Source organism: Clinocottus analis, unplaced genomic scaffold, assembly GCF_023055335.1.
Source record: "Clinocottus analis isolate CAN_PGR_092001 unplaced genomic scaffold, fCliAna1.0.p SCAF_20, whole genome shotgun sequence".
Classification (NCBI taxonomy): domain Eukaryota; kingdom Metazoa; phylum Chordata; class Actinopteri; order Perciformes; family Cottidae; genus Clinocottus; species Clinocottus analis.
In genome coordinates, this window is record NW_027175932.1 from 892,355 (window position 1) to 917,424 (window position 25,070).

The 25,070-nt window shown below is 44.4% G+C and overlaps 3 protein-coding genes across 3 annotated transcripts in view; 1 reads left to right on the forward strand and 2 right to left on the reverse strand.

Moving 5' to 3' along the window:
• Positions 1 to 1,984, reverse strand: part of cwf19l1 (CWF19 like cell cycle control factor 1) — a 4,914-nt gene extending 2,930 nt beyond the window's left edge. The window contains exons 1-6 of the mRNA XM_068586489.1: positions 1,824 to 1,984; positions 1,261 to 1,345; positions 1,080 to 1,164; positions 807 to 908; positions 514 to 728; positions 34 to 149 (exon numbers count right to left, since the gene is read on the reverse strand). Of these exons, the coding sequence (XP_068442590.1) occupies positions 34 to 149; positions 514 to 728; positions 807 to 908; positions 1,080 to 1,164; positions 1,261 to 1,345; positions 1,824 to 1,846 (626 nt within the window). The 5' untranslated portion in view covers positions 1,847 to 1,984. The remainder of the gene's footprint in view (positions 1 to 33; positions 150 to 513; positions 729 to 806; positions 909 to 1,079; positions 1,165 to 1,260; positions 1,346 to 1,823) is intronic.
• A 577-nt stretch (positions 1,985 to 2,561) lies between these two features.
• On the forward strand, positions 2,562 to 8,503 carry dmtf1 (cyclin D binding myb-like transcription factor 1). The gene is made up of 17 exons (XM_068586594.1): positions 2,562 to 2,634; positions 3,724 to 3,839; positions 3,957 to 4,052; positions 4,130 to 4,215; positions 4,364 to 4,460; positions 4,592 to 4,668; positions 4,746 to 4,903; positions 4,984 to 5,016; positions 5,219 to 5,328; positions 5,426 to 5,654; positions 6,348 to 6,499; positions 6,706 to 6,897; positions 7,014 to 7,090; positions 7,167 to 7,415; positions 7,494 to 7,703; positions 7,943 to 8,048; positions 8,152 to 8,503. Exons 2-17 carry the CDS (start codon positions 3,731 to 3,733, stop codon positions 8,184 to 8,186), a joined length of 2,016 nt encoding a protein of 671 aa, XP_068442695.1. The 5' UTR covers positions 2,562 to 2,634; positions 3,724 to 3,730; the 3' UTR covers positions 8,187 to 8,503.
• A 1,185-nt stretch (positions 8,504 to 9,688) lies between these two features.
• Positions 9,689 to 21,830, reverse strand: cpm (carboxypeptidase M). The gene is made up of 10 exons (XM_068586592.1): positions 21,652 to 21,830; positions 19,843 to 20,016; positions 18,984 to 19,081; positions 15,007 to 15,179; positions 13,256 to 13,352; positions 13,023 to 13,128; positions 12,406 to 12,576; positions 11,811 to 11,963; positions 11,476 to 11,624; positions 9,689 to 11,316 (listed from the first exon to the last, which is right to left on the reverse strand). The coding sequence occupies exons 2-10, from the start codon at positions 20,003 to 20,005 to the stop codon at positions 11,017 to 11,019; spliced, it is 1,410 nt and encodes a 469-aa protein (XP_068442693.1). The 5' UTR covers positions 20,006 to 20,016; positions 21,652 to 21,830; the 3' UTR covers positions 9,689 to 11,016.
• Between the last annotated feature and the right edge of the window lie 3,240 nt (positions 21,831 to 25,070).

A 25,070-nucleotide genomic window follows, 5' to 3' on the forward strand; every position in this document is an offset into this window, starting at 1 on the left:
CGAGCAGAGCGAGCTGCAGGTGCACAGACTCACCTGTAGGGGAGCCGTTCGTAGTGAGCGCCCTCTAGCGCAGCAAAGTGGTACCGCGGCTTCAGCCGGTCGGCCAGCTCGGCGACGGAGTCGCTGCCACAAAACTTTGTGTTCACTTCCTGTAACAAAGTTCTGATGAGAAGATTGTGAAACTATGGAACACATTATTACCATAAAATAATGTAATTTTATTTACAAAAATGATTTAACCAACATTAAACTTTTTTTTCACAAAATAACAATTTTTATTTTTTAAATATTATTTTATTATTTTGTAAAAAAAAAAAAAAAAAGTATTTTTTTTTTCAAAATGTAAAAAAAAAAAGTTTCAAATTTTTTTTTCTTCTAAATTCCAGATTTTTTATTTTTTCTATTATTATTTTTCCAAAAGCATTTTTTCAAAATTTTGAAAAAAAAAAAAAATATTGAAATTTCATCTCCGTGATGACGTGACAGAGAAGGAGTTGCTGAGCCGGCGGTTACCGGCGGGTTCCCGTACTGCCACACCCCGCGCGGCCACTGGGACGTCAGCAGCACGTCCACGCCTCTGAAGGCGGAGCCGCCGGTCAGCGGCGCCACGAGGGCCGACAGGTCTTTGGGCGTGAAGCAGTGAGCCGGCGCCGGCTCCTGCAGCGCCTCGCGCCCGCTCACGTAGGCGATCTGCAGCCCGGACACGCCGGTGAACACGCCGCGCCGACCTGCCAATCAAACAAGAGGTCGTGTGACGGACGCGACGACGGGCCAGAAGCCCCGCCCCCGGCGGCTCAGAGGCGTACCCAGATACGTGATGTTGTCGGCCAGCTCGCAGCCGTCGGTGCTCGGGAAACTCTTCGTCGTCTTCTGGGTCGCCGCTCCGAGGATGTACGTGTGGACGGGAGCTGAGGAGGGACAAGTGGTTTCACCAGCAACCAATCAGAGAGGAGAATCCTCTTCATTTGTTTGAGAGTTGATAAGGATGCTTTAGAAAAAACATGTGTTCCCCATGTGTTCCCCATGTGTTCTCCACGTGCTCTCCACGTGTTCTCCACGTGTTTCCCAGGTGTTGGTACCTTTCTTGGCTCCAGTTTTGTACTGCTGCCACTCTGCCTCGGCCTCCGGCGTTGACCCAAAAAACTCCCCGACACACAGCAGCAGCTGAGAGGAAATACAAACAATCAAACGTCAGAATATTTACGTTTCTGCACCTTTCATTTTTTATTTTTTTTAAAAGTTTAATCTGATGAATAATACATCGAACGGGCCAGCCTTCTTCTGGATGGTCTGCACTCTGGCGAACAGGGCAGAGAGCCGGCCTTCCACGTCTCCACACGCCAACCTGCACACACACACACACACACACACACACACACACACACACACACACACACACACACACACAAAATAAGAGTCTATGAGTGCCGAAGTGTTCCGTCCCCACTGAGTAAGTAGTTTACGTCTCCACATCACGTGACATAGTGTTTAACGCGTGTGAATGTGAAACGCAACCCTTAAATTATGTAAACTTTTAATGAGGTTTGGCGGAGCGTCGCCGCGTTTCTTCGGATTCTGGAAACAAATGGAAGCCACAGTTTTTTTTTCATCACGATCTGAAGGCGTTAATAAACTTGTCCCTCGTCCAGCAGAACTAGAGAATTATTACGTTTATTATATTATGTTTTACTGGACATTTACATCTGGCAGACACCCTGTCGCATTGACAGGGTGTCAAGATGACATAAAAACACATTAAAACGACACGTACTCAAAAAGTTATAATATAATCATGTAAAAGTCTTTTATAAAGTCAAACTTACACTCTCACTGGTTGCTCCGACATGTTTTGGCGAAATATTTGCTGCTAGAGTTCAATTGTGTGATTTGGATTTCTGCAGTTTGAACGGTTGGGTCGTCGCTAAAAGGTGTCCGGTCAAAACAAACAGCGGAACTGATCCTCAATAAATACATCACACGTCTTTTACGTACACAATGGAGACGCAGAATGGATTATTAGAACAATTTCCAAATATGATGTAGATGTTTTAATATTTAATGCACAGAAACTCAGTCAATCCCACAAAGAAAGAAAGAAAAAATAATTCAAGCGGTTACCCGGAAGGCTTTTATAGCGGAGACGTGGGTTGCCAAATTTGACTCCCACACACTTAATTGCACACTTTCACCGTGTAAACGCAATTCAACATCCACTTACTGTCTTTTTTATTTTTATCAAAATATTTATTATTTTGATACATGTAGACATGTAACACAATAAAAACTATTTTATGATAATAATAAAAACATATTATTATATATTTATGTTCATATGCATACTGCATGTATATAATAAAATTGTACATACAGATATATATATATATATATATATATATATATATATATATATATATATATATATATATATGTATATATATATATATATATATATATATATATATATATATATATATATATATATATATATATATATATATAAACACAATATGTACGACCCTCTAGTTTTACGGATTATTGTCTCAACTGGCAACCCCGCGGGCCCTCGGACGAGCCTCCATCCTGGCACTTACCTTCATCCTGGTAACTCGCAAGTCCCCGGACCGAAAACAGGAAGTAAGTAACCAAATCAAACGTAAAATCCACTTTCTGTTTGGTAGCCGGGGCGGTTGGGGAGCCGCGCGCGGAGCTCAAATCCCGGGGAAAAAACGAGCTCGAGGCCCGAAAGCAGCGTCCTAAAAGCCCTCACGGACGCCATAAGCTGCACCTTGTCGACTAACATGGCGCCGGATGTTAACGTTAATGTAACGACGTTTCTGCTTCGCGTGCATTTAAACGACTCTTGTGGTACTTGTTGGGACGTTTACGTCACGTGAAGTCACGCGTGCCATTCTGCCCTAAATCCCCGTGTCGTTGTCCTGCAGCTTTTCAAATGGGACCTTCAGCCACACTCCATGTAATAATAGACACATTCTACATCGTCTTGCTGTTATGGGTCAATACGTAACTCTTCTGATTTTATTTTGATATACATATATTCAGAGTGACTGTGCCTGCAATTCGGTGTTCATACTGTTCAACAAGCACGAGACGTTTTGACACATCCTGGCCAAATTTCACCGGCTGTGCTGTCTCGGTCCGTTGCTCCATTATTCAGTTTCCACTGGAAAACAGTGGAGGGCGGTAATGAGCAGCTCAAGATAAATATGCATTTCTATAGAAATAATATCATATTTGAGGATCTCTTCTCACCCGAGTGACTTAATCTCAACTAATGATGAGTAAAATATCACAAATTCCGTTATGGGAGGTGACATTCTTGACCCATTATGCAATTTAGTTTTAAATTTGTACATTTCTCAAGAGAGTTTGGTGTGAATTTCAGCAAGTGAATGAACCATCAATAAACCTTTTTTATTTATTATTCTGGTATTCCTCTCATGATATTATAGAGTTAGCTTTACTTTTAGATGTTGCTTTTTTGTCTGTGCATGTGCATATACACACATTTTATATATAATTTTCTAAAATAAACAATATATTGTTGTTCCTTAAATTATATTAAAGCAGCATGAAGCCCCATTTTATGAAATGTATCTTGTTCATTTCTATAAATATCGTCAAACAATAAATGTACAGTTCGCATGAATGTATATTTCATTGTTGGCGTGCGTTACACTGTGGCGCCTCCGTGTTGCTCTCCAGGTGCACCATGAGCTCTGCAGCCGAGGACGACGAGGCGGCGACGCTGGAAACCGTCAAGTCCGTCACTCTCACGCAGGACAGCGACGGAAGCCTCATCCTGCACTGCCCCGCCCACGGTGGGCCTGCAACATGCATTGATTACTATGCATTATTTAATATGCATCTATTAATATGCATCTATTAATATGTGTATATCTGTGTGTGTGTGTGTGTGTGTGTGTGTGTGTGTGCAGACGAGGACTCGGAGCCCCTCCAGAAGAAGCTCCGCCTCTCCCCTGAGGAGCTGGACGACTCGGACACGCCCCAATTCTCTGTGGTCACCTTACCGAGTGAGACGCTCTCTATGACATGATGTCATCATCCATGATGTCATCAGGCTGACTGTCTGTCTGCTCCTCTTCCTCAGTGTCAGAGAGCGACGAAGGCTTTGAGGTGACGATGACGGCCACAGCGGACGGTGATCTCTCCGAGGAAGGTGTTGCTCAGATCCAGGTGCTCTTCTTCTTCTTCTTCTTCTTCTTCTTCTTCTTCTTCTTTAGATTTAGGTGTTTGTGCGCTTATAAAAACTGTGTGTGTGTGTGTGTGTGTGTGTGTGTGTGTGTGTGTGTGTTTGTGTGTGTGTGTGTGTGTGTGTGTGTAGATCCTGCAGGAGGATGAGGATCAGAAGTCCGATGTGTCTCCCGTCAGTCAGGCCTGGTTCACCACGAAGGAGGACAAGGACACGCTGGCCAACAAAGGTCACAGACACAAATATTAATTTAGTTTTTTTTCATGATGATGACATCATTTTTTATCAGAAACATATTTTAGGAGCAACACAATTCAGTTGTTGGCTTAAATTTCAATGTTTGACCGTTTCCTCCTCCAGGTCACAAGTGGAAACAGGGCATGTGGTCGAAAGAGGAGATCGACATCCTGATGAGCAACATCGATCAATACGTCAAGGTGCGTGCACTTCCTGTCTGCACTTCCTGTCTCCGCACTTCCTCGTTCCTGACTCCGCCCCCCTGCGCTCTCTGCAGGGCCGCGGCATCAACGACCCGGCGGAGATCATCTTCGAGATGTCCAAAGAGGAGAGGAAGGACTTCTACCGCTCCGTGGCGCTGGGCCTGAACCGCCCGCTGTTCGCCGTCTACAGGCGAGTTCTACGGATGTACGACAACCGCAACCACGTGGGCAAGTGAGTGCACGAGGAAAGATGGCCGCCGCCGTTCAGCCTCACTTCCTGCTCCCTTTGACCTCATCTCTCCGTCCCCTCAGGTACACGCCGGAGGAGATAGAGAAGCTGAAAGCGTGAGTTAACCGCCGCGTTTCAACTATCAATGAAGGTTACACCAGTAGGTTAGACCCGTAGGTTAGACCAGTAGGTTACACCAGTAGGTTAGACCAGTAGGTTAGACCAGTAGGTTACACCAGTAGGTTAGACCAGTAGGTTAGACCAGTAGGTTACACCAGTAGGTTAGACCAGTAGGTTAAACTGGTTTTCTGTGTTCAGCTTGAGGGACAAACACGGGAACGACTGGGCGACCATCGGGGCGGCGCTGGGTCGCAGCGCCTCGTCTGTTAAAGACCGATGTAGACTGATGAAGGACACCTGCAACACAGGTAGAGGACTCACCTTCTATTCTTCACGTACACTTCATGTACACCTTGTGTACTTCACGTACACTTCACGTGCACCTTCTGTACTTCATGTCTTCAGGTAAGTGGAGCGAGGAGGAGGAGCGGCGTCTCTCCGAGGTGGTGTACGAGATGGCGGGGGCGTCGCCGGGCTCGGCGGTCACAGGGGGCGTGTCCTGGGCCACGGTGGCCGACCAGGTGCGCACGCGCTCAGAGAAGCAGTGCCGCTCCAAGTGGCTGAACTACCTGAACTGGAAACACAGCGGAGGAACGGAGTGGATGAAGGAGGACGACCTGAACCTCATCCGCAGGTAGGAGGGGCGTGTGTGTGTGTGTGTGTGTGTGTGTGTGTCTGTCTGTCTGTCTGTCTTTGTATGCGTGCATCTGTCTATGTGTGTGTGTGCGTGTGTCTATCTGTGTTTGTGTTTCTGTGTGTGTGTCTGTCTGTCTCTGTGTGTGTCTGTGTTTGCGTGTGTCTGTGTGTGTTGTGTGTGTCTGTCTCTATCTTAGTATGTGTGCGGCTGTCTCTATATGTGTGTGTGTGTGTGTGTGTGTGTGCGTGTGTGTCTCTGAATTTGTGTGTGTGTGTATGTCTCTGTGTGTGTATGTGTGTGTGTGTCTGTGTGTGTGTGTCTGTCTCTGTCTTTGTATGTGTGTGTCTGTCTCTGTCTTTGTGTGTGTGCGTCTGTCTCTATGTGTGTGTGTCTGTCTCTGTGTGTGCGTCGGTCTCTATGTGTGTGTGTGTGTGTCTATCTGTCTGTCTCTATGTGTGTGTGTCTGTCTCTGTGTGTGCGTCTGTCTGTGTGTGTGTGTCTGTCTCTATGTGTGTGTGTGTGTGTCTATCTGTCTGTCTCTATGTGTGTGCGTCTGTCTGTGTGTGTGTGTGTGTGTGTGTCTGTCTCTATGTGTGTGTGTGTGTCTGTCTGTCTGTCTCTATGTGTGTGTGTCTGTCTCCATGTGTCTTTGTGTGTGTGTTCATGTGTGTTGATCATTGATTGTTTCAGGATATCGGAGCTGGAGATGGAGGATGAGAATGAGATAAAGTGGGAGGAGCTTGCTGGCGGGTGGAGCAGCGTGCGGTCGCCTCAGTGGCTGCGCTCCAAGTGGTGGAGCATCAAGAGACAAGTAGCCAATCACAAGGAGATCCCCTTCAGCGGTACACGCCCACTTTTTAGTTATTTGTTTTTAGCACATATTTATTTTTATTTCTGTAATTAACCTTTTGTTTATCTTTCGTTGTGCTGTCGTTTATTTATTTTTCTAAATTAATTGTTTTTGTTTATTTTTTGTCTAATATATTATTACTAATATTAATATAATATATTATTACTATGATAATAAGTCCCTGTGTCCTGTGCTCAGTGCTCCTGAAGGGCCTCCAGGAGCTCATGGCGTCCTCTCAGACGGCGTCTGGTCCGGGGAGCCCCTCCTCTTCCTCCTCTTCGTCGCTCCAGATCCGACTCACCCGATTGGAGGACGGCGGCGTGCGCGTCGGTAGCCCCGCCCCCGGCTCCGTGGCGGCGCTGCAGATCCCGCTGCAGATCACACACCTGGGTGAGAAGCTGCTCACACGCAGACGCTTTATATATATTTATATACTTTATATATATTTATATTTATATATATTTATATACTTTATATCCATAACGGAGCTTTTCTCGTCGCTTCAGATTCTTCGTCAGCAGTCGGTGACGGTGAAACCATCACTCTGAACACTGGAGCCCTGCAGACCTTTGAGATCCTTCCTGTGAGCACACACACACACACACACACACACACACACACACACACACACACGTTGTAAGTCTCTCTCTCTCTCTCAGTCCTTCCACCTGCAGCCCACCGGCACCCCGGGGACGTACTTCCTCCAGACGACGTCCAATCAGGGGCTGCCGCTCAGCCTCTCCACCAATCAGGGGCTGCCGCTCAGCCTCTCCACCAATCAGGGGCTGCCGCTCAGCCTCTCCACCAATCAGGGGCTGCCGCTCGGCTTGGCCGGCAGCAGCACGGTCACCCTGACGACAGGCTCCTCCCCCTCGTCCCACGAGCACATCATCCTCCACGGCCTGTCGGTGGGTGTCGGTCGGCGTCTTCGTCCTCTTCTTCGTCCTCACCCTCCTCTTCATCGCCGTGTCTCTTCCTCCCCTCAGGCCGACGGCCTCTGCTCCGCCGACGGCGTCATCATCCAGACGGTCGCCTCCGACCCCGCCTCCTTGGACCCTCTCGGCCAATCGCAGCTGGTCGTGGAGACGGAGGGGCGGAGCCGCGACGGCCTGCTGGACGCAGCGAGCCTCCTGGAGGGGGCGGGGCATGTTGTCGTGGAAACTCAGGAGCCAATGACAGACGGCTTCAGCGACAAGGTTGATATGAAAAGAAGTATTTAGTTACTGCGTAGTACACGATATACCTGCAGAGTACACGAGTACAACGCACATGCTGAGCTTTTCAAAATAAAAGCATACTCACACATTTACAAGAAAAGTAGGAACAATTTTCTCTGAAGTTAAAAAGTCACAAATGTAGTATGTATTTGTGTGTGTGTGTGTGTGTGTGTGTGTGTGTGTGTGTGTGTGTGTGTGTGTGTGTGTGTGTGTGTTAGGAGCTGAGCTCAACGTCAATTGAAGGTCCAGTGGTGCATTCTGGGATAACATCCGGCAGCGCTGTGCTGATTGTGTCGCCTTCCAACATCAGCAGCACACTGACAGGTAACACACACACACACACACACACACACACACACACACACACACACACACACACAGCTAAACACACAGTATATTTATTATATTCTTCGTTCTTTGTCCTCAGATCCGATTCTGGAGAACCAGGAAGGATCTGACTGAGCTGGACCTCCAGGGAGGAGTGATGAGGTCACTTCCTGTCTGTCTGATGAGGTCACTTCCTGTCTGTCTGATGAGGTCACTTCCTGTTTGTCTGATGAGGTCACTTCCTGTCTGTCTGCAACGAAGCTGCTGAACTCTTTTAATCCAGACGAGAACGTTTGTTTCACACCGAACGCTGATGAAGACGCTGATGAAGACGCTGATGAAGACGTTGATGAAGAGACTAAACTGAACTGACGCTCGTCCTTTAAATTATATAATGTGTATATGTGTAAATATATAATTAATTTAAAATAAAATAAGATGAAGGTTTGTCATGTGACCATGAAAATAAATATTTCAGCTCGTTTTCTTTGCTTCTGTTTGAAATTAATTTAATTAAAGTATTTAAAGTTTTGTCATTCAGTAAACTTTTATTTTGTGTTTAATGTAAACCAATCATAAATACATAAATATTATATATTTTTCATCTTTAGGAGCTTTAGTGAAACATACAGATAAAATGTTTTATAGAACATGAAAAAAACTAAAATCTAATTAAGTTAATGAGTCAGCATCAACAATATCTTAATATTTAAAAAATAATGAGAAACAAATTAATTGTAAAAACTTTATATTTTGTCTTCGGGTCTAGAAATAATGAGATTTGTACATGTCTCAATAATGAAATAAGTGCAAATATTATGAATGTTTCTGATTATTCTGAGATTTTATGAAGTAATTATTACAGATCCAGAAACATATTTCCATAAAATATGAAGTTTAAAGTGCAGTTCTTCAGTCTGAGCACAAGGGGGCAGCGTTGTCATAGTTATACATTATTATTATTATTATTTCTGTCCTTTTGCAAGTCTGAACCCACAAAACAGCCAAACATTATTAAATAATGACTAAAATTAAGAGCTTCAACACAAATCACACATTAATATTTGTTTGTGTTTGTGCTTTTTTATTTGTGACCCGTCAGAGTCTTGAAACATGAAATATGAAATATGAAACATGGAAAACATTCGGGCGTCCGGAGGTTCAGGTTCCCACATGGCACACAGGATTCAGGTATGAAGCAATATTTAATATCACATGAAGTAAAATAAGAAGATATTTTTGGCAAAACAAGGAAAAGTTTAAATGTTCTGAAGCAGCGAGACGAGTTCACTGACCTCCGTTAAAACGGACGCCGCAGCTGTTGCTCTGCCGCTCAGAACCCGATACACATCTGCGTATTTATACTGCGTGTGAATATATATATATATATATATATATATATATATATATATATATATATATATATATATATATATATATATATATATATATATATAGGAGTCAGCCGTCTCACATCACAGGTTAATTTAAACCAGTGGTTCAAAACCTTTTTCAGCTACAAATATAAGACTTTGAAAGTGACATTAATGGTATATTATATATTATATTAATGGTATTTTGTTTTATTTCTAGTTGGGGGATAATAATGAGTTAAGTTTGGAAGGTACAGTTTAGTTAAAAGTAGGCTAAAACTTTGTTTTTTTGCCTATATTTCTTAATATTTTGCTCTGAAAACCCTAAAAAGATGAAGACTCTGTGGCATCTTTTTGTTGTGTTGATTTATGGACGATGTCGCATCTCACATGAAGACACATTTACAGAAAATGGACGCCAGACAATGTGATTGAAAAAACAAATCTCATTTGGGTTGTGAAGTCGTGCAGGGGGCGTGTCCTGTGTGACTCCGCCCGCATGGACCTGCCTGACAGTGAATCAAACGCACCTCACCGAGTCCAGAGAGACGCTTAATGTGGCGTCACCGGGAGGGCTTCATGTCGACGCCCTCGTCAACGCTCCTCTTCTGACACCAGCTGCACGTGCTAATTTGAAAGTGTAACGAGCCTCATCACGACCTGCGGCGATGAAACGCAGGAACATTACAGCAGGAACACGGAGAATTAAAGAACCCTCAGGCACCAGTTTTCCTCCCGTGATGCATTCAAATACAAAGAGCTGACAGATAAAACCTGTTTGTTCCTGCGGAGGACTCGTCTGCAGGGAAGAGGTTTCCCTGAAACCTTTAGTTACCGGCTCGCCCTCGTGGGATCGGTTTGAAAAAAGGAAAATTCGGAAAACCCCCAAATTCCTCTCTGGAAACACAAAGTTCTCACACGTACGTCTTCATGATCGTTCCGTCTTTAACAGAACGGTGAACTCAGCAGAGACATTTTGCCTCCAACGAGCCGTCACTGTGACTCCTCCTCCTCCGGATTTAATCTGATTAACTTCAAATTTGGTCGCTACAATCCAGAGATTCATGAGAGCTAAAGTTAGCGATCGTTTGTGTTTTCCAGACACGAATGAGCTTCAACACTTCATTTAAACTTGAACACGAGCGGCGATGTCTGCAGGCACGTCGTGCAATCTCGCCAACACCAAAAAGGCGGCGTGGCGGCGAGGTACTTAGCGGTGAGCGTACTGGCGGTCCTGTTAGCGGTTAGCGGTTAGCCAAACACACTGTCCAAAGCAGTGAGGTGGCGCAGAGTAGCAACTGTGAGTGGGCAACGTACTCGGCTGTGTTCAGAGCGAGCGAGTGTAAAACAGGCAATAAAAGGTGATTTGAGAAAAGAGTTCCTCGAGCATTCGGCCGTGAGCGACCAGGATGTGAAGCCGAGCCGCAGAGAGAGCTGCTGGACAGCAGCGTTTAAAACCATCCGGAATAAGAAGAGTCTCCACCGAGCAACACGAGCAGAAACCTCTCCAAGCTGCTGGACCTCTTGTTCTTCGTTTGTTTCCGTGCATGTCGAGGGTTCGGACTAACGAGCGGGGCACGCCGCGCGCCGCGCTAGCCCATCAGGGGTCGCAGCGCCGCCAGCAGGCCGAGCCCCACGCTCGACCACGCCCACGTGGGCCTGGAGGCGGCCCCGCCCGCCTGCAGGTGTAAAGTGGAGTTACAGGTCGGGGTGAGGTTCGCAGAGGTGCGAGGAGCCGAGGTGTGGCCCGTCCAGGTGTGGCCCGTCCAGGTGTGGCCCGTCGTAGAGGGCGTGTGGCGCAACAGGAAGTCGTGTTTCATGGCGGAGTATTGATCGGGACCGTGCGGCACGTTCAGCGTCTCCGTCAAAACCTCGTGACCCGGATACGTCACCTGTCAATCAGAAGAAAGTTAATGTCACGTGCTGTGCTAAGCTAGTTAGCTTAGCCAGGAAGATATGTATATATAGAGAGAGATGTTTCACCACTAGAGGCATTATACATATCATTAGTAGTATTGTTAGTAGTACTATTAGTAGTACTGTGTGTTTACTGTGAAGCTGTAGTTTCCCGGCAGCAGCAGTCTGTAATATTCTCCGTGCCGGTCGGTTCTGAACGGACACATATTCTTGCGACCTTTGACCTCCACCACGGCGTTCTGGACCGGCACGCCGGAGCCATCGAACACACGACCTTTGACCCCTGAACACACACACACACACACACACACACACACACACACACACACACACAGACAGAATCAAGAGGTATTTAAGTGTTGATGCTGAATTCGTTTAAGTTCAATACCAGAGAAGAAGAGACAGACAGACAGACAGACAGACAGACAGACAGACAGACAGACAGACAGGTGGACAGACAGGTACTGACCCAGGTGGACCTGCTGGATGAAGGCCAGCAGAGACTTCCTGTTCTCCGTCCACAGAGCAGGAAGTTGTTCTTCTGGAGGAAACTTGCAGCAGGAAACTTCCAGAGTCAACTCCAAACACTGAGCCCACACGTAGTTATAGTCCTGCATGCCACCTGCACACACACACACACACACGCACACGCACACGCACACGCACGCACACGCACACGCACACGCACACGCACGCACACGCACACGCGCGCACGCGCACGCGCACGCGCGCGCACACGCACGCGCACGCGCACGCGCACGCACACACACACACACACGCACACACACACGCACACACACACGCACACGCACACGCACACACACACATTGTTTTATAAAAAGGATGACATTTACAAGTTACATTTATTTTAAGGTCCCCTTCTCGGATGTGTGTGTGTGTGTGTGTGTGTGTGTGTGTGTGTGTGTGTGTGTGTGTGTGTGTGTATCTGGTTGCAGGGCTCGGGTTCCTGCAGCGGGAAACCGGAGAACCTGAGAACCGGACTTGTGTCCGCGGCTCGTCGCCTCGTCCCGGAGGAACGAATAAAGTTAATTTGAAGCGCCGACCTGCCAGCGGGTACCACTGGTAACCGTTGGTGACGCCGTCCAGGAAGGGCCGGCCGCCGCTGCACAGGTCGCCGCGCCGCATGGAGGCGTGGCTGAAGGAGTACACCTTGGACAGGTGCACCAACACGTCGTCGTCGGGGGCGACGCTGGCCCCGCCCACCAGCTCGCTGCCTGCACGGAGAAACAAGGTGTTGTTGTTGTTGTTGTTGTTGTTGTTGTTGCTGTTGTTGTTGTTGTGTCCTTCTAATGTCGAGTAAACCAGAACAACATCTGCTCTACAGAACAGATTGAGATTTTATTCTGAGCTCTTCAGAATAAAATCAAAACTTAAAGTAAAGAATTTAATTTAGATTTTAAAAATAAAATGACAAAATACGTCAATAAATCCCACTGAATTGTGCGTGTTTCTGTTTCTGTGTGTGTGTGTGTGTTTGCGTTTGTGTGTGTGTGTTTGTGTACACGTGTGTTTCCGTGTGTGTGTGTATGTTTGATTGTGTCTGTTTATGTGTAAGTGTTTCTGAGTGTGTCTCTCTGTGTGTGTTTCTGTTTGTTTCTGTGTGTGTGTGTGTGTGTGTGTGTGTGTGTGTGTGTGTGTGTGTGTGTGTGTGTGTGTGTACCTCCGTTGCTGTTGTCGTACGGGTAACTCGCCACCAGCGCTCCTCCATGAAGGTTTGCAGAGAGAACGAAACTCTCCGTCCTCAACCAGCCAATCACAGCGCGGACCTGAAACACATGTGACACGGCGAGCGGCCAATCACAGAGCCTCCTGAGGAACAAGAGGGTGCAAGGAGAGAGGAGAGGAGAGAAGGAGAGAGGAGAGGAGAGAAGAGGAGAACGTAGAGCATCAAACCTCGGCCTCCCTCTGCTCCTCCTGCAGCTGCTGCTGCCGCAGACCAGCGAAGGCGTCGGGGAAGTTCCTGTTCAGGTCCACGCCGTTAGCGTTAGCCCTGAGACACACACACACACACACACACACACACACACACAGACACACACACACACACATGATGATGATAAGAGAGGAGGGAGGCGGATGACAGAAAAGGGAGGAAGAGGATGGAGCAGTGATAAGAAGGGAGATGAAGAGAGAGGAGGAGGAGAGTAAATATAAAAACATGTGAACTCATCAACTGCTGCTGCCGAAGCGCCCACGTGCAAGGCAGTCCCGTTTCCCACGGTCCTCCAGGAAGTGAACGTGTCTTTATTTATATTCAGCCGAGTCACCGCGACCGCTTCGCTTCATTCAGTGAAGAGCAACGCGTGTACTTTAACTCGTGAAGTACTGTCTGCTCAGACGTCTCTGTACTTGTAGTACTTGATAAAATACTTTACTGGTACTTTTGTGACTTTCTGTCGCCCCCTTTGGGCAGCGAGAGCAACTACACAAACCCTGTTTTGAACTCTTTTTATGACCTGACGTGCTTTTAAAACGTCTTTCCCATAGAAATAGAACCGCCATAGCAGAACTTTACTGCTTTTGATGCAATAAAGTTCTAAAGTTTGTTTCTGTGTGAAGACGAGAGTAAAATAATCCCATCGGATGATTTGTTTCCACTTTGAGACGCTGCGAGGAAACGTTTCCTTATACGGTTTGGAAAGTGGTGACCTCAAAGCACACGCACACACACACACCCTCACACACACACACACCCTCACACACACACGAACACGCGCACACACACGTAAGTGACTAAATGAATTAAAAGGGCTAAAGGGATTACATCGGGACAGAGAGCAGTCATTTCTCGGGTTAATTTGATTAAAACTTGAATGAAGTCGGAAGTCAGAATGAAAGCAAACTGTCAACGTTTAGCATCTTCTGGTCCCCACAATGAGAGTGTGTGAACAGATTTAAGTCCCCACAATGAGAGTGTGTGAACAGATCTCGGTCCCCACAATGAGAGTGTGTGAACAGATCTTGGTCCCCACAATGAGAGTGTGTGAACAGATTTACGTCCCCACAATGTGCTAATTACAACCACACAGAGCTTCCTTTAAACATCAGATTAAGTCAAAACTCTTCTAATTGGACTCTTGTGGGACGTTCACTGTCCGTGTGATACAGATCTGCAGCGAGCGCCGGGTTTCAGGCTCATCAGAGTGTTTTGGGCGTTGGAGCGTCACATAGTTTAGTCTCCACACATCAAAGTGTGTGTGTGTGTGTGTGTGTGTGTGTGTGTGTGTGTGTGTGTGTGTGTGTGTGTGTGTGTGTGTGTGTGTGTGTGTGTCTTTAAAGTCTTGTTTTGACATTTGGTCATTCACACATGTTTTCACCCTGTAAGACCAGAACCAGCTGCTTGTTTTAACCCTTAAATAAGCCCCTGAAAGCCTCTATAATTCATGTTATATTATTAATAAGGCTCCATGTGACGACTTTAATGTGGAACGGGATGCTGGTGATGACCTCACCAACTATGCAGCTCAGCTCACGCCTTCTTTTAACTCGTTTAGCAGCTAAAGAGACTTCATATGAACGCAGACAACCGGCTATTTCCAAGCCTCGAGTTCGGCATTTTGGCCGTCGCCATCTTGTTTTTTAACCACCAGAAGTGACACGAGAGGCCTTTGACACATGCAGCACAGACTTCTATACAACCGTACCTTCCCTGGCTGAAGGTGCAGTCGGTGTCGGACGCGTCGAAGCCGTCGGGGTTCATGGTGGGCAGGATGTGGATGCGCGTGCTGTTCAGTATTTGCAACGACCACGTTTCGTTGTTGCGGTAACCACGCAGCAGGTCCTCGATCAGCTGGAGCAGCAGCACCCGGCCAAGAACCTACACACACACACACACACACACACGTTACTTACGTGTAATATGTGTTACAGATGATTTGAGGGATTACATGTCGGGTTAATTTGGGTAGAAGTTGAATGACGTCTGGTGCTTTTGAATGAAAACTAACCACAAACATGAACTAACAACCTCTGGTCTTTGCTGCTTCTCTCTTGTATTGTTTATTGTCTTTTTACACGACATGACATTTCAGCTCAAGCGTGTTCTCTCCTGCTGGGAAACGACGTGGGAGGAAGTGATGTCGTGAGTCAGCCAGGAAGTCGAAACGCGATCCGGAGAGACGAGTCAGAGGGTTTTGTTTTCTTTAAAGGAGAATGTACAGCAAAAAAGACTTTGTGAATGAATGCATGCCTTAGAGGCAGAAAGAGAGAAGGGTGGGAAAAGGTGTGTGTGCTTACGAAGTTGACTTAAACACACACACACACACACACACACACACACACACACACGTCAGGACTAGCGTTGCCTCCGGCCGTCGTTTTGTTTTTCCTCTAAACACTCGTCTGAACTCTTTTCTCTTCGTACAGTCGTCACATTACCACCCAGAACATTCCTTCCTACACACACACACACACACACACACGCACGCACACACACACTGCTTTTTTCAGAAACCGATTGAGAGATATTACCCAGCATGCCTTTCTCGGGGAGGCCATGTTGTTTCCGTGGAGCAACCGTTGTTGCTGGAACGTTTGTGCGCTTTGTGATTGAAAGGTATCGTTTCTTTCCATCGCAACGTCTCCGCTTGTTTACGCCGCGTGTTAGCGTTAGCGTTAGCGTATGTAAGCTAATGAGCTCAGTTTGGTTTCAAACATCCTGAGAAACAATAACAGCTCAGAATCAGAGACAGGAAACTCCTCCACAGCCCAGAAACACAGCGCGTTCCTCTCCTGGAAAACTCTCAGGATTCACTAACGAACTCTATCTGGTTTCATCTGCCGCTGATTCGTCTTCCTGTCATTTCATTTATCACAAAGAAAAGGCACAAAACCTCAGAAACCTCATACACACTTTGACCAATAGATTTCCATCACTTTAAACCAAATCTCTATGACTTTTAACCACATTTTCATGACTTTAATCCAAATGTTCATGACTTTAAACTAAATGTTCATGACTTTAAACTAAATGTTCATGACTTTAATCCAAATGTTCATGACTTTAAACTAAATGTTCATGACTTTAAACTAAATGTTCATGACTTTAATCCAAATGTTCATGACTTTAAACCAAATGTTCATGACTTTAAACTAAATGTTCATGACTTTAAACTAAATGTTCATGACTTTAATCCAAATGTTCATGACTTTAAACTAAATGTTCATGACTTTAAACTAAATGTTCATGACTTTAAACTAAATGTTCATGAGCAAACATTGTGTGAAATGTGTGTGTAGACAGTAAAAGTGATAAAATGTAGTATTTAAACTAACAATGAGGATTCAAAGCATACAGTAAACCTTAAATGACTCAAATGAATGAGAGACAATAGTTTATTAAAAGAATAAACATTTATATAGATGCCTGTATGTATGCTGCTGATACTTTGAGCCTCTTTCTTTTAAAAGCAGATTCATTATTTAAACTAAATGAACGACATGAACACATGAATGTAACACAATCGCAGGACTTTTACACAACTTTGGGGGATTTTCCAGGCCTGGAAATAACCGTTTAAAAACTCCAGGACTTTCCCAACCGGCTCACATTTAAGAAGCTGGAAACTGCTGCAGTCGTCTCGCCGTCTGTCACTCGTCCGCTGACAGACGTCTTGGGCTAAAGAGCTGAGTGAAATGTTGTGTAACAGCTGAGCGACGCGCGGCGGCTTCACGCTGACGGACGTGTGGCGTGCTCGACAGACTCCTGAGGATCAGACGGCGTTCCTGCCGCTGACGAGCGGCGGCCTGTCAGACAGAGATCGGGGCTCGTGAGCGCTGCTCGATGACGTCGTCTGATGTCGCTGGTTTTGCTTCCTGAGTTTTTACCAAACAACTCAGTTTCCTCCCGGACGTGTAAACATGTTGACGTGTTTACTCTGTTAATGCAAACAGAGTCTGTCCTCATGGTTCATCCTCTGGGAACCACGAGCCGGGAACATGATCTTTTGTGACGCTTCATTGGTGATAAATCACCAATAATTAATATATATAATAAATCCCCAACTATAACTGTTAATTTCATTTAACTTTATTGTGTTTTATGTAAATATTGTGATTTTTTTCTTATATTTTGTTGCTTACCTTTGAGTATAAATGCTGCTATAGCAAAAAATATATATTTACATTTATATATAAAATATATGAATTCTTTTCAGAGACACTTATTTCACGCGAGGTCGTCGATGACATCATCGTCCAGCAGGGCATGACGATGATGTCATCGAAGACCTCCCAGGAGATAAAACAAAGATCCTCTCAGTGAACGGCTCTACACACACCTTGTGTGTGTGTGTGTGTGTGTGTGTGTGTGTGTGTGTGTGTGTGTGTGTGTGTGTGTGTGTGTGTGTGTGGACTCGCTGAAAAGGTCTTTTTCTGGAAGTTTCCTCCGAAACCGACACACTCCGCTGACTCTGTTTGCTGACCGTGTGTGTGTGTGTGTGTGTGTGTGTGTGTGTGTGTGTGTGTGTGTGTGTGTGTGTGTGTGTGTTTTGAGGTGTGACTTGTCTATTTAAGGACATTTCCATTCACTTTCTCTCTCTCACACACACACACACACACACACACACACACACACACGCACACACACACACACACACACACACACACACACGCACACACACACACACACGCGGTGTCACCATGGTAACCAGATGCTCCACACCGGGTGTTTCATTCATTTGATCTTCGTCCTTTAATTTAAACTTTTTAACTTTTCATCTAACATAATTATGTATTATGTGAATAAATGAAAAACAACTGATTCATTCAAGTTTTTAGACAAAAATAAACAACTTTTACCAGCTTACATTTGAAGGCATCGTCAAATGTTAATTTTTAACAATAGGAGCTTGAATGAACCACAATGGAACCCAATGGAACCCAATGGACCCCAATAAAACCCAATAGAACCCAATGGAACCCAATGGACCCCAATGGAACCCAATAGAACCCAATGGACCCTAATAAAACCCAAAGGAACCCAATAGAACCCAATAAAACCCAATAAAACCCAATAGAACCCAATGGAAGCCAATGGAACACAATTAATTTAACATTTAACACCAAACAGCTGATGTGTTGTTCACAAAACTCTCCAAAACAAGATTTAAAGTCGTGTTAGTGGATAAAAGCTGAGATATTTTTGCACTGAAGGAATCTGGACATCATAGGTAGTAAAGTACTTGTACTTGTGTACTTGTACACCGTGTAGAGGACGTGATGCAGCAGTATTCATCTTTCTTCAGGATTCATAAGCAGCAGAATAAAGAAGACAAAGTTCTTTCTTCCTGTTTGTTTTTCAATGATGTCGTAAAAACCAAAGACTTGTTTCATAATGCTGTCTGATACTTTATTACATTAATGTTGACTCAGCCCACGCACACACACACACACACACACACACACACACACACACACACACACACACACACACACACACACACACACACACACACACACACACACACACTCACACACACACACACACACACACACACAGTGGAGTGTTTGACTCTGAAAAGCTTTTGTTGATCTCTAGTCTCCTGCTTCCTGTCAACAGGGAGGGGTCCTGTGTGTGTGTGTGTGTGTGTGTGTGTGTGTGTGTGTGTGTGTGTGTGTGTACCTCATTTCCATGCATGTTAGCCACATATTTGAACTCGGGGATGCCCACGGTGTGACGGTGAGGACTGAGGCCGAGCGCCAACACCCAGAGCTGCTGACCTGAGAGACACCAGAGGAAGATTAATATATATATATATATATATATATATATATATATATATATATATATATATATTTATATATTTATATATATATATATATATATATATATATATATATATATATATATATATATAAATATAAATATATATATATATATATATATATATATATATATATATATATATATTTATATATTTATATATTTATATTTATATTTGTATGAAAGACAAACGTCTGTTGAGGATGAAATGTTTCACATGTCAGTAAAACATTTACATGTCAGCTGATCATTAACCCGTCTGGACTTCTGCTCTCAGACACACACACACACACACACACACACACACACACACACACACACACAGGTTGGACACGAGCCAGCTGGTGTCCTAGATTAGCAGAGATTAGCTGTGTGTGTGTGTTTGTGTGATTAGACAGATTAAGACGTCCCCTAGATTAAATTAACCTCCGTCTACTGTTCTGTTTAACGGACACACACACACGCACACACACACACACACACACACACACACACACAGTTATGACATCATGCTTGTGGTTTGATGATTTAATGACAGACAGGTGAGCAGACAGACAGGTGAGCAGACAGACAGGTGAGCAGACAGACAGACAGGTGAGCAGACAGACAGACAGGTGAGCAGACAGACAGACAGGTGAGCAGACAGACAGACAGGTGAGCAGACAGACAGGTGAGCAGACAGACAGACAGGTGAGCAGACAGACAGGTGGTCCCTCACCTCTGACAGACCGTCCGATGCTGTACAGGTGCGTGACGTCGGGGTTCGAGTCGTTGACCCGGACCAGGTACTGCTCAATCTCGCTGTTGTCGTGGTAACGAAAGTCCAGCGCCGAGGCCCGGCCGAGGAAGAGGAGGAGGATGAAGAGGAGGAGCGATGACATCACTGGGCTGCCTGTCGGAGGAGAACCGACAACTGGTTTCTCGCAACTTGTTTCTCGCAACTTGTTTCTAGCAACTTGTTTCTCGCAACTTGTTTCTCGCAACTTGTTTCTCGCAACTTGTTTCTAGCAACTTGTTTCTAGCTACTTGTTTCTCGCGTCTTGTTTCTCGCAACTTGTTTCTAGCAACTTGTTTCTCGCAACTTGTTTCTCGCAACTTGTTTCTAGCAACTTGTTTCTAGCAACTTGTTTCTCGCAACTTGTTTCTCGTGTAAAAAAAAGGAACGGATCTTCATTTGGTTGCTTGACGACTTTAAACTCATGAAAATTTAAAAAAAAACACCCGTCTGGTGCATGCTGGGAAGTGGAGCGCGCATCATCGGACAAACAGGAAGTGGTCGACGGCGTCAGCAGGTGGAACCTGATGGACGGCGTTCACCGCAGAACATTCTGTTCTCACGTCTGCGTCGTCAGATGGATTCTGACAGTAATGAGAGGTTTTGTTCTCGTGCTGCGTTTCAGAGTTATTGTCATAAACGTCTCGTCATAAACGTCTCGTCATAAACGTCTCGTCATAAACGTCTCGCCATAAACTTCTCGCCACAGGAATCTGAACCATGTGGACGTGTGAGCTGGAGACGCTTCACAGCTGCTCTGGGTTCAGCTTTTGGTTTTTATTGGACGTCAAATCAACTGGAATTTCCTTCATTTCCGTCTTAATCTCAGATTGAGATTTATTTATGCATTTAAAGGGCCAGCAGCGGAGTTCAGGAGTCTTCTCCATCGTCTGGAGACGCTCTGGACGCATTTTAATCTTCATCTCTTTGATCTTTTCAAATCAACCAGACTCCGTTCATAAAAAGCAGCGATTGTATCAAAAACATAAATTATACGCAAAAGATCCAAATAAATATGTTTTAAATGTTACAGAAACAAACTGTTTGAACACAAATTATAATAAAATAACATTTCATCTAAGAATATACAAGCAATGTATTTTATACAGACAAACTTTGAGAAGTACTCACGTCAAAGTAATAATACCACAAAGGAATACTGCATTCAAAATGTTACTTAAATACAAGAACACAAGTACTAGCATCAAAATAATGCACAAAAAGTACTCTGTACTGTGTATTTTGTACTGCTTTATCCATCATAATGTATTTGATTACAGTTAGTACTCTGGATCAGATGGGAGAAGTACTCCGATACTTTACTGAAGTAAAAGTAGCTTATGTGTAGAAGTAGAAGTTAAATGTACTTCTATCAAAGTTAAAGTACTTATAACGCTGAAACATGACACTATAAATATTATACATTCTATATTATTGGATATTATTTCTTCACATTTTACTGTTTAGTTTAATATATGTTATACACAACACTTGTACTAATACAACATGATTCATCTGATATTATTAAATATACTATATATATATATATATATATATATATATATATATATATATATATATATATATATATATATATATATATATAGCCTCTATTGTAAAGTAACTAGTAAAAACTAATATTTACCTCGGAGGTGTAGCGCAGCAGAAAGTACTGCGTAGCAAGACATGGAAGTACAAGTACCTCAATGCGTACTAGAGTTTGTAGGATCGATAACGACCAGCAGCTCTTACCTGGACGCTTCCGGTCCGCACGCGACTCGAACGCCGAACCAACACCGACACGGTGACGTCACGCGACCTGGCAGAGGTGAGGCGGGTCCGGGTCTCTTGGGTCCGGGTCTCCTGGTGCGGGTGTCCTGGTCCGGGTCTCCTAGTGCGGGTCTCCTGGTCCGGGTCTCCTGCAGGGTCCGTGTGTCCGTTTCTTTTAGTGCACGTTACTTATTCACCAGCGGGTCTCCCTGTTGCTCTCTGCGGGAGGGGCGGAGCTTAGAGGAGTGTGTGCTCTTGTGTGTGTGTGTGTGTGTGTGTGTGTGTGTGTGTGTGTGTGTGTGTGTGTGTGTGTGTGTGTGTGTGTGTGTGTGTGTGCATTCAACAGGTTTATGAATGAAACAGACGTTTGATTCATTCAGTTTAACGAGCTTTGACGTTTAAATAAATGTGTCTAAAATGGCAGAAATATAAAATATCTTCATGTATTTTCATGTTGAAGTTCACGTGGTGGTTTTGTTGAGGGTTAAAGTTCATTTTAAAGTTAATAACTTACTCTTTTCTTTCCATGTGGATGTGTTTTCAGTGTATGAAGACACACGTATGGCGGACAATTAAAGGAACAGTGCGCAGGATTTAATAGCAGAATGTGATATAATACTAATTTGAGTATAATCTAAAAGAATCAATGTGTTTTCATCATCTTAAAATAAACCCTTCTTTTCTTTCTTTTTGTGGAGGATGAATCAGTGGAGGGATATTCGGGTTGCTGCAACCTGCAACTTCCCCACTAGAGGCCACTAAATCACACACACACACACACCTGAAGGTGCACCGTCCCTTTAAGTACCTGATGGAGGGCGAGGAGATGAGGATCTACTGGGAGTCACTTCAATAAAGCACACAGTTAACGTTGAAAGTCTTTAATCTTTAATTTAGAGGCACAGACAAAATTTGGTCTAAAAAAAAAGTTCTCAAAACTAAAATTTACTGTCATAAAAAAAAATTTGCTCTAAAAATAAAATTTGCTCTAAAAAATTGCTCCAAAAAAAAATTTGCTCTAAAAAAAAAAAAAAAAAATTTGCTCTAAAAAAAAAATCGAAAAAAAAATTGCTCTGAAAAAAAATTTGCTCTAAAAAAAAAGTTCTCAAAAATAAAATTTTCTCTCAAAAACAAATTCAAAAAAAAAATTTGCTCTCAAAAAAAAAATTGCTCTGAAAAAAAATTTGCTCTAAAATTTTTTTTTTCTCAAAACTAAAATTTTCTATCAAAAACAAATTAAAACAAAAATTTGCTCTCAAAAAAAATCCCCAAAAATTACTCTTAAAAAAAAATTTGCTCTAAAAAAAAAATGGTCTCAAAAAAAAAGTTGCTCCAAAAAAAAAAAGTTCTCAAAGATAAAATTTGCTTCCAAAAAAATAGCTAAAAAAAAATTGCTCTCAAAATTTTTTTTTCCCAAAACTCAAATTTTATCTCAAAAAAAAATTTGCTCTCCCCCCAAAAAATGTTTTTTAAATGTAGCAGCACGTCTCTTTGTTTTCATGTTGTTGTTGTCGTGCAGTCTCTTTTTTAAACAACATGGAGGCCACTTCCTGCTGCAGGTCCAGCAGCACAGGCCCCGCCCACTGCGCCCAAAACTCAACTCCTAACTTTTGGGATTGAGAGCAAAGGGTTTTCTTTTACAGTGTTTTGAGTGTGAGTGAGCTGAGAGACAAGTTGTTGTTTTTTTAGATTGTATTCTTTTTTTTTTGGACTGTATTTTTTTGGGGGGGATTGTATTTTTTTTTGAGAATATATATATTTTTTTGAGAATGTATTTTTTTTTGAGAGTATATTTTTTCACAGTCAGACACATTTTCTCAGTGATGTTTTACTGTGAAGTTATAAACTGTCTCCTTCTGTTCTTAGACGCTTGCATCGGCAAGAAGAAAAGCAGAAAGAAGAGACTCTTTAATCCGGTTTCAGTGACACTAAACCTAAACCCAGGACTAAAGAGGCTGTGATGAGGAGGGAGGTCTCACTCTGACGGGACAGCAGAGTCACAAACAATAGAAACCAGCTGAACTCTAACGGACAGTGTGTGTTTTATGGTGCTGTGGCGCCATCTGCTGGCTGCAGCGAGCGACTACTTCTGCTTTTATTTGTTATGATTTCAAATGTGTTTCAGTTAATTCATCCTACTCACGTTACGATTTTAAATCTATGTTACAAGGAGGTCCTGGCAAAGATGGCAGCTTTAAAGATTCACCACATGAAATGGATGCTGGGACCCTACTGCCCCCAAACCACCCTACTACCTCCACTCTACTGCCCCCAAACCACCCTACTACCTCCACTCTACTGCCCCCAAACCACCCTACTACCTCCACTCTACTGCCCCCAAACCACCCTACTACCTCCACTCTACTGCCCCCAAACCACCCTACTACCTCTACCCTACTGCCCCCAAACCACCCTACTACCTCCACTCTACTGCCCCCAAACCACCCTACTACCTCCACTCTACTGCCCCCAAACCACCCTACTACCTCCACTCTACTGCCCCCAAACCACCCTACTACCTCCACTCTACTGCCCCCAAACCACTCTACTACCTCCACCCTACTGCCCCCAAACCACCCTACTACCTCCACTCTACTGCCCCCAAACCACTCTACTACCTCCACCCTACTACCCCCAAACCACCCTACTACCTCCACTCTACTGCCCCCAAACCACCCTACTACCTCCACCCTACTACCTCCACCCTACTACCCCCAAACCACCCTACTACCTCCACCCTACTACCCCCAAACCACCCTACTACCTCCACTCTACTGCCCCCAAACCACTCTACTACCTCCACCCTACTCCCTCCACTCTACTACCTCCACCCTACTCCCTCCACTCTACTACTTCTCAGCACAGAGAACAAGATGCTCAGGAGACTCATTTTCCTTTCTCCCTTCATTTCTGCGTTTTCGGACTCTTGCTGCACTATCAAAGAGTTTTGCTCACCCAGGAGGCGCCGCTGAGTCGGTCGGAGAGGTCATTGAAGGGGTCGTAAGCGGTCCTTGAGTAGGTGGTAGCTGGAGGTGGTCGTGGGACTAATTAAGGCGGTTGGAGCGGTCCTTGGGAACATGGAAGACCTTGAGAAGACTGTCGGGACCCAGAAGAAGCTGAAAGAGCCTTGGAGCAGCTGGAGGGGTCATTGAGGAGGTTGTATTGCTCGTGGGGGTTTAATCAGTGGTGAAAAGGAAAAACTCAACACATACAGCCTCAGACAAATATGGAAATTCACAGTTTGATGTCTGTTGGTGCCAGTCTTGTATCATGTCCTGGTATTTAACTGTTTTATCTTTCTCTCTTCTACCTGCCAGAACAGTTTACTCTCTGCATTAGTGAAACAAACACTACATCAATACCAACAGAGCTGGAAAAGCTTTCAGCTGATTCAAAGTTGA

Bases quoted from the DNA above. Each gene is read 5' to 3' on its own strand.
- dmtf1 (XM_068586594.1), top strand. From the start codon at position 3,731: ATGAGCTCTGCAGCCGAGGACGACGAGGCGGCGACGCTGGAAACCGTC. The intron at 4,669-4,745 runs GTGCGTGCACTT...CGCTCTCTGCAG, and splicing joins ACATCGATCAATACGTCAAG to GGCCGCGGCATCAACGACCC. The intron at 8,049-8,151 runs GTAACACACACA...CTTTGTCCTCAG, and splicing joins CATCAGCAGCACACTGACAG to ATCCGATTCTGGAGAACCAG.
- cpm (XM_068586592.1), bottom strand. From the start codon at position 20,005: ATGTCATCGCTCCTCCTCTTCATCCTCCTCCTCTTCCTCGGCCGGGCC. The intron at 15,180-18,983 runs GTACACACACAC...GTGTGTGTGTAG, and splicing joins CTAACATGCATGGAAATGAG to GTTCTTGGCCGGGTGCTGCT. The intron at 13,353-15,006 runs GTACGGTTGTAT...TGTGTGTCTCAG, and splicing joins TGCACCTTCAGCCAGGGAAG to GGCTAACGCTAACGGCGTGG.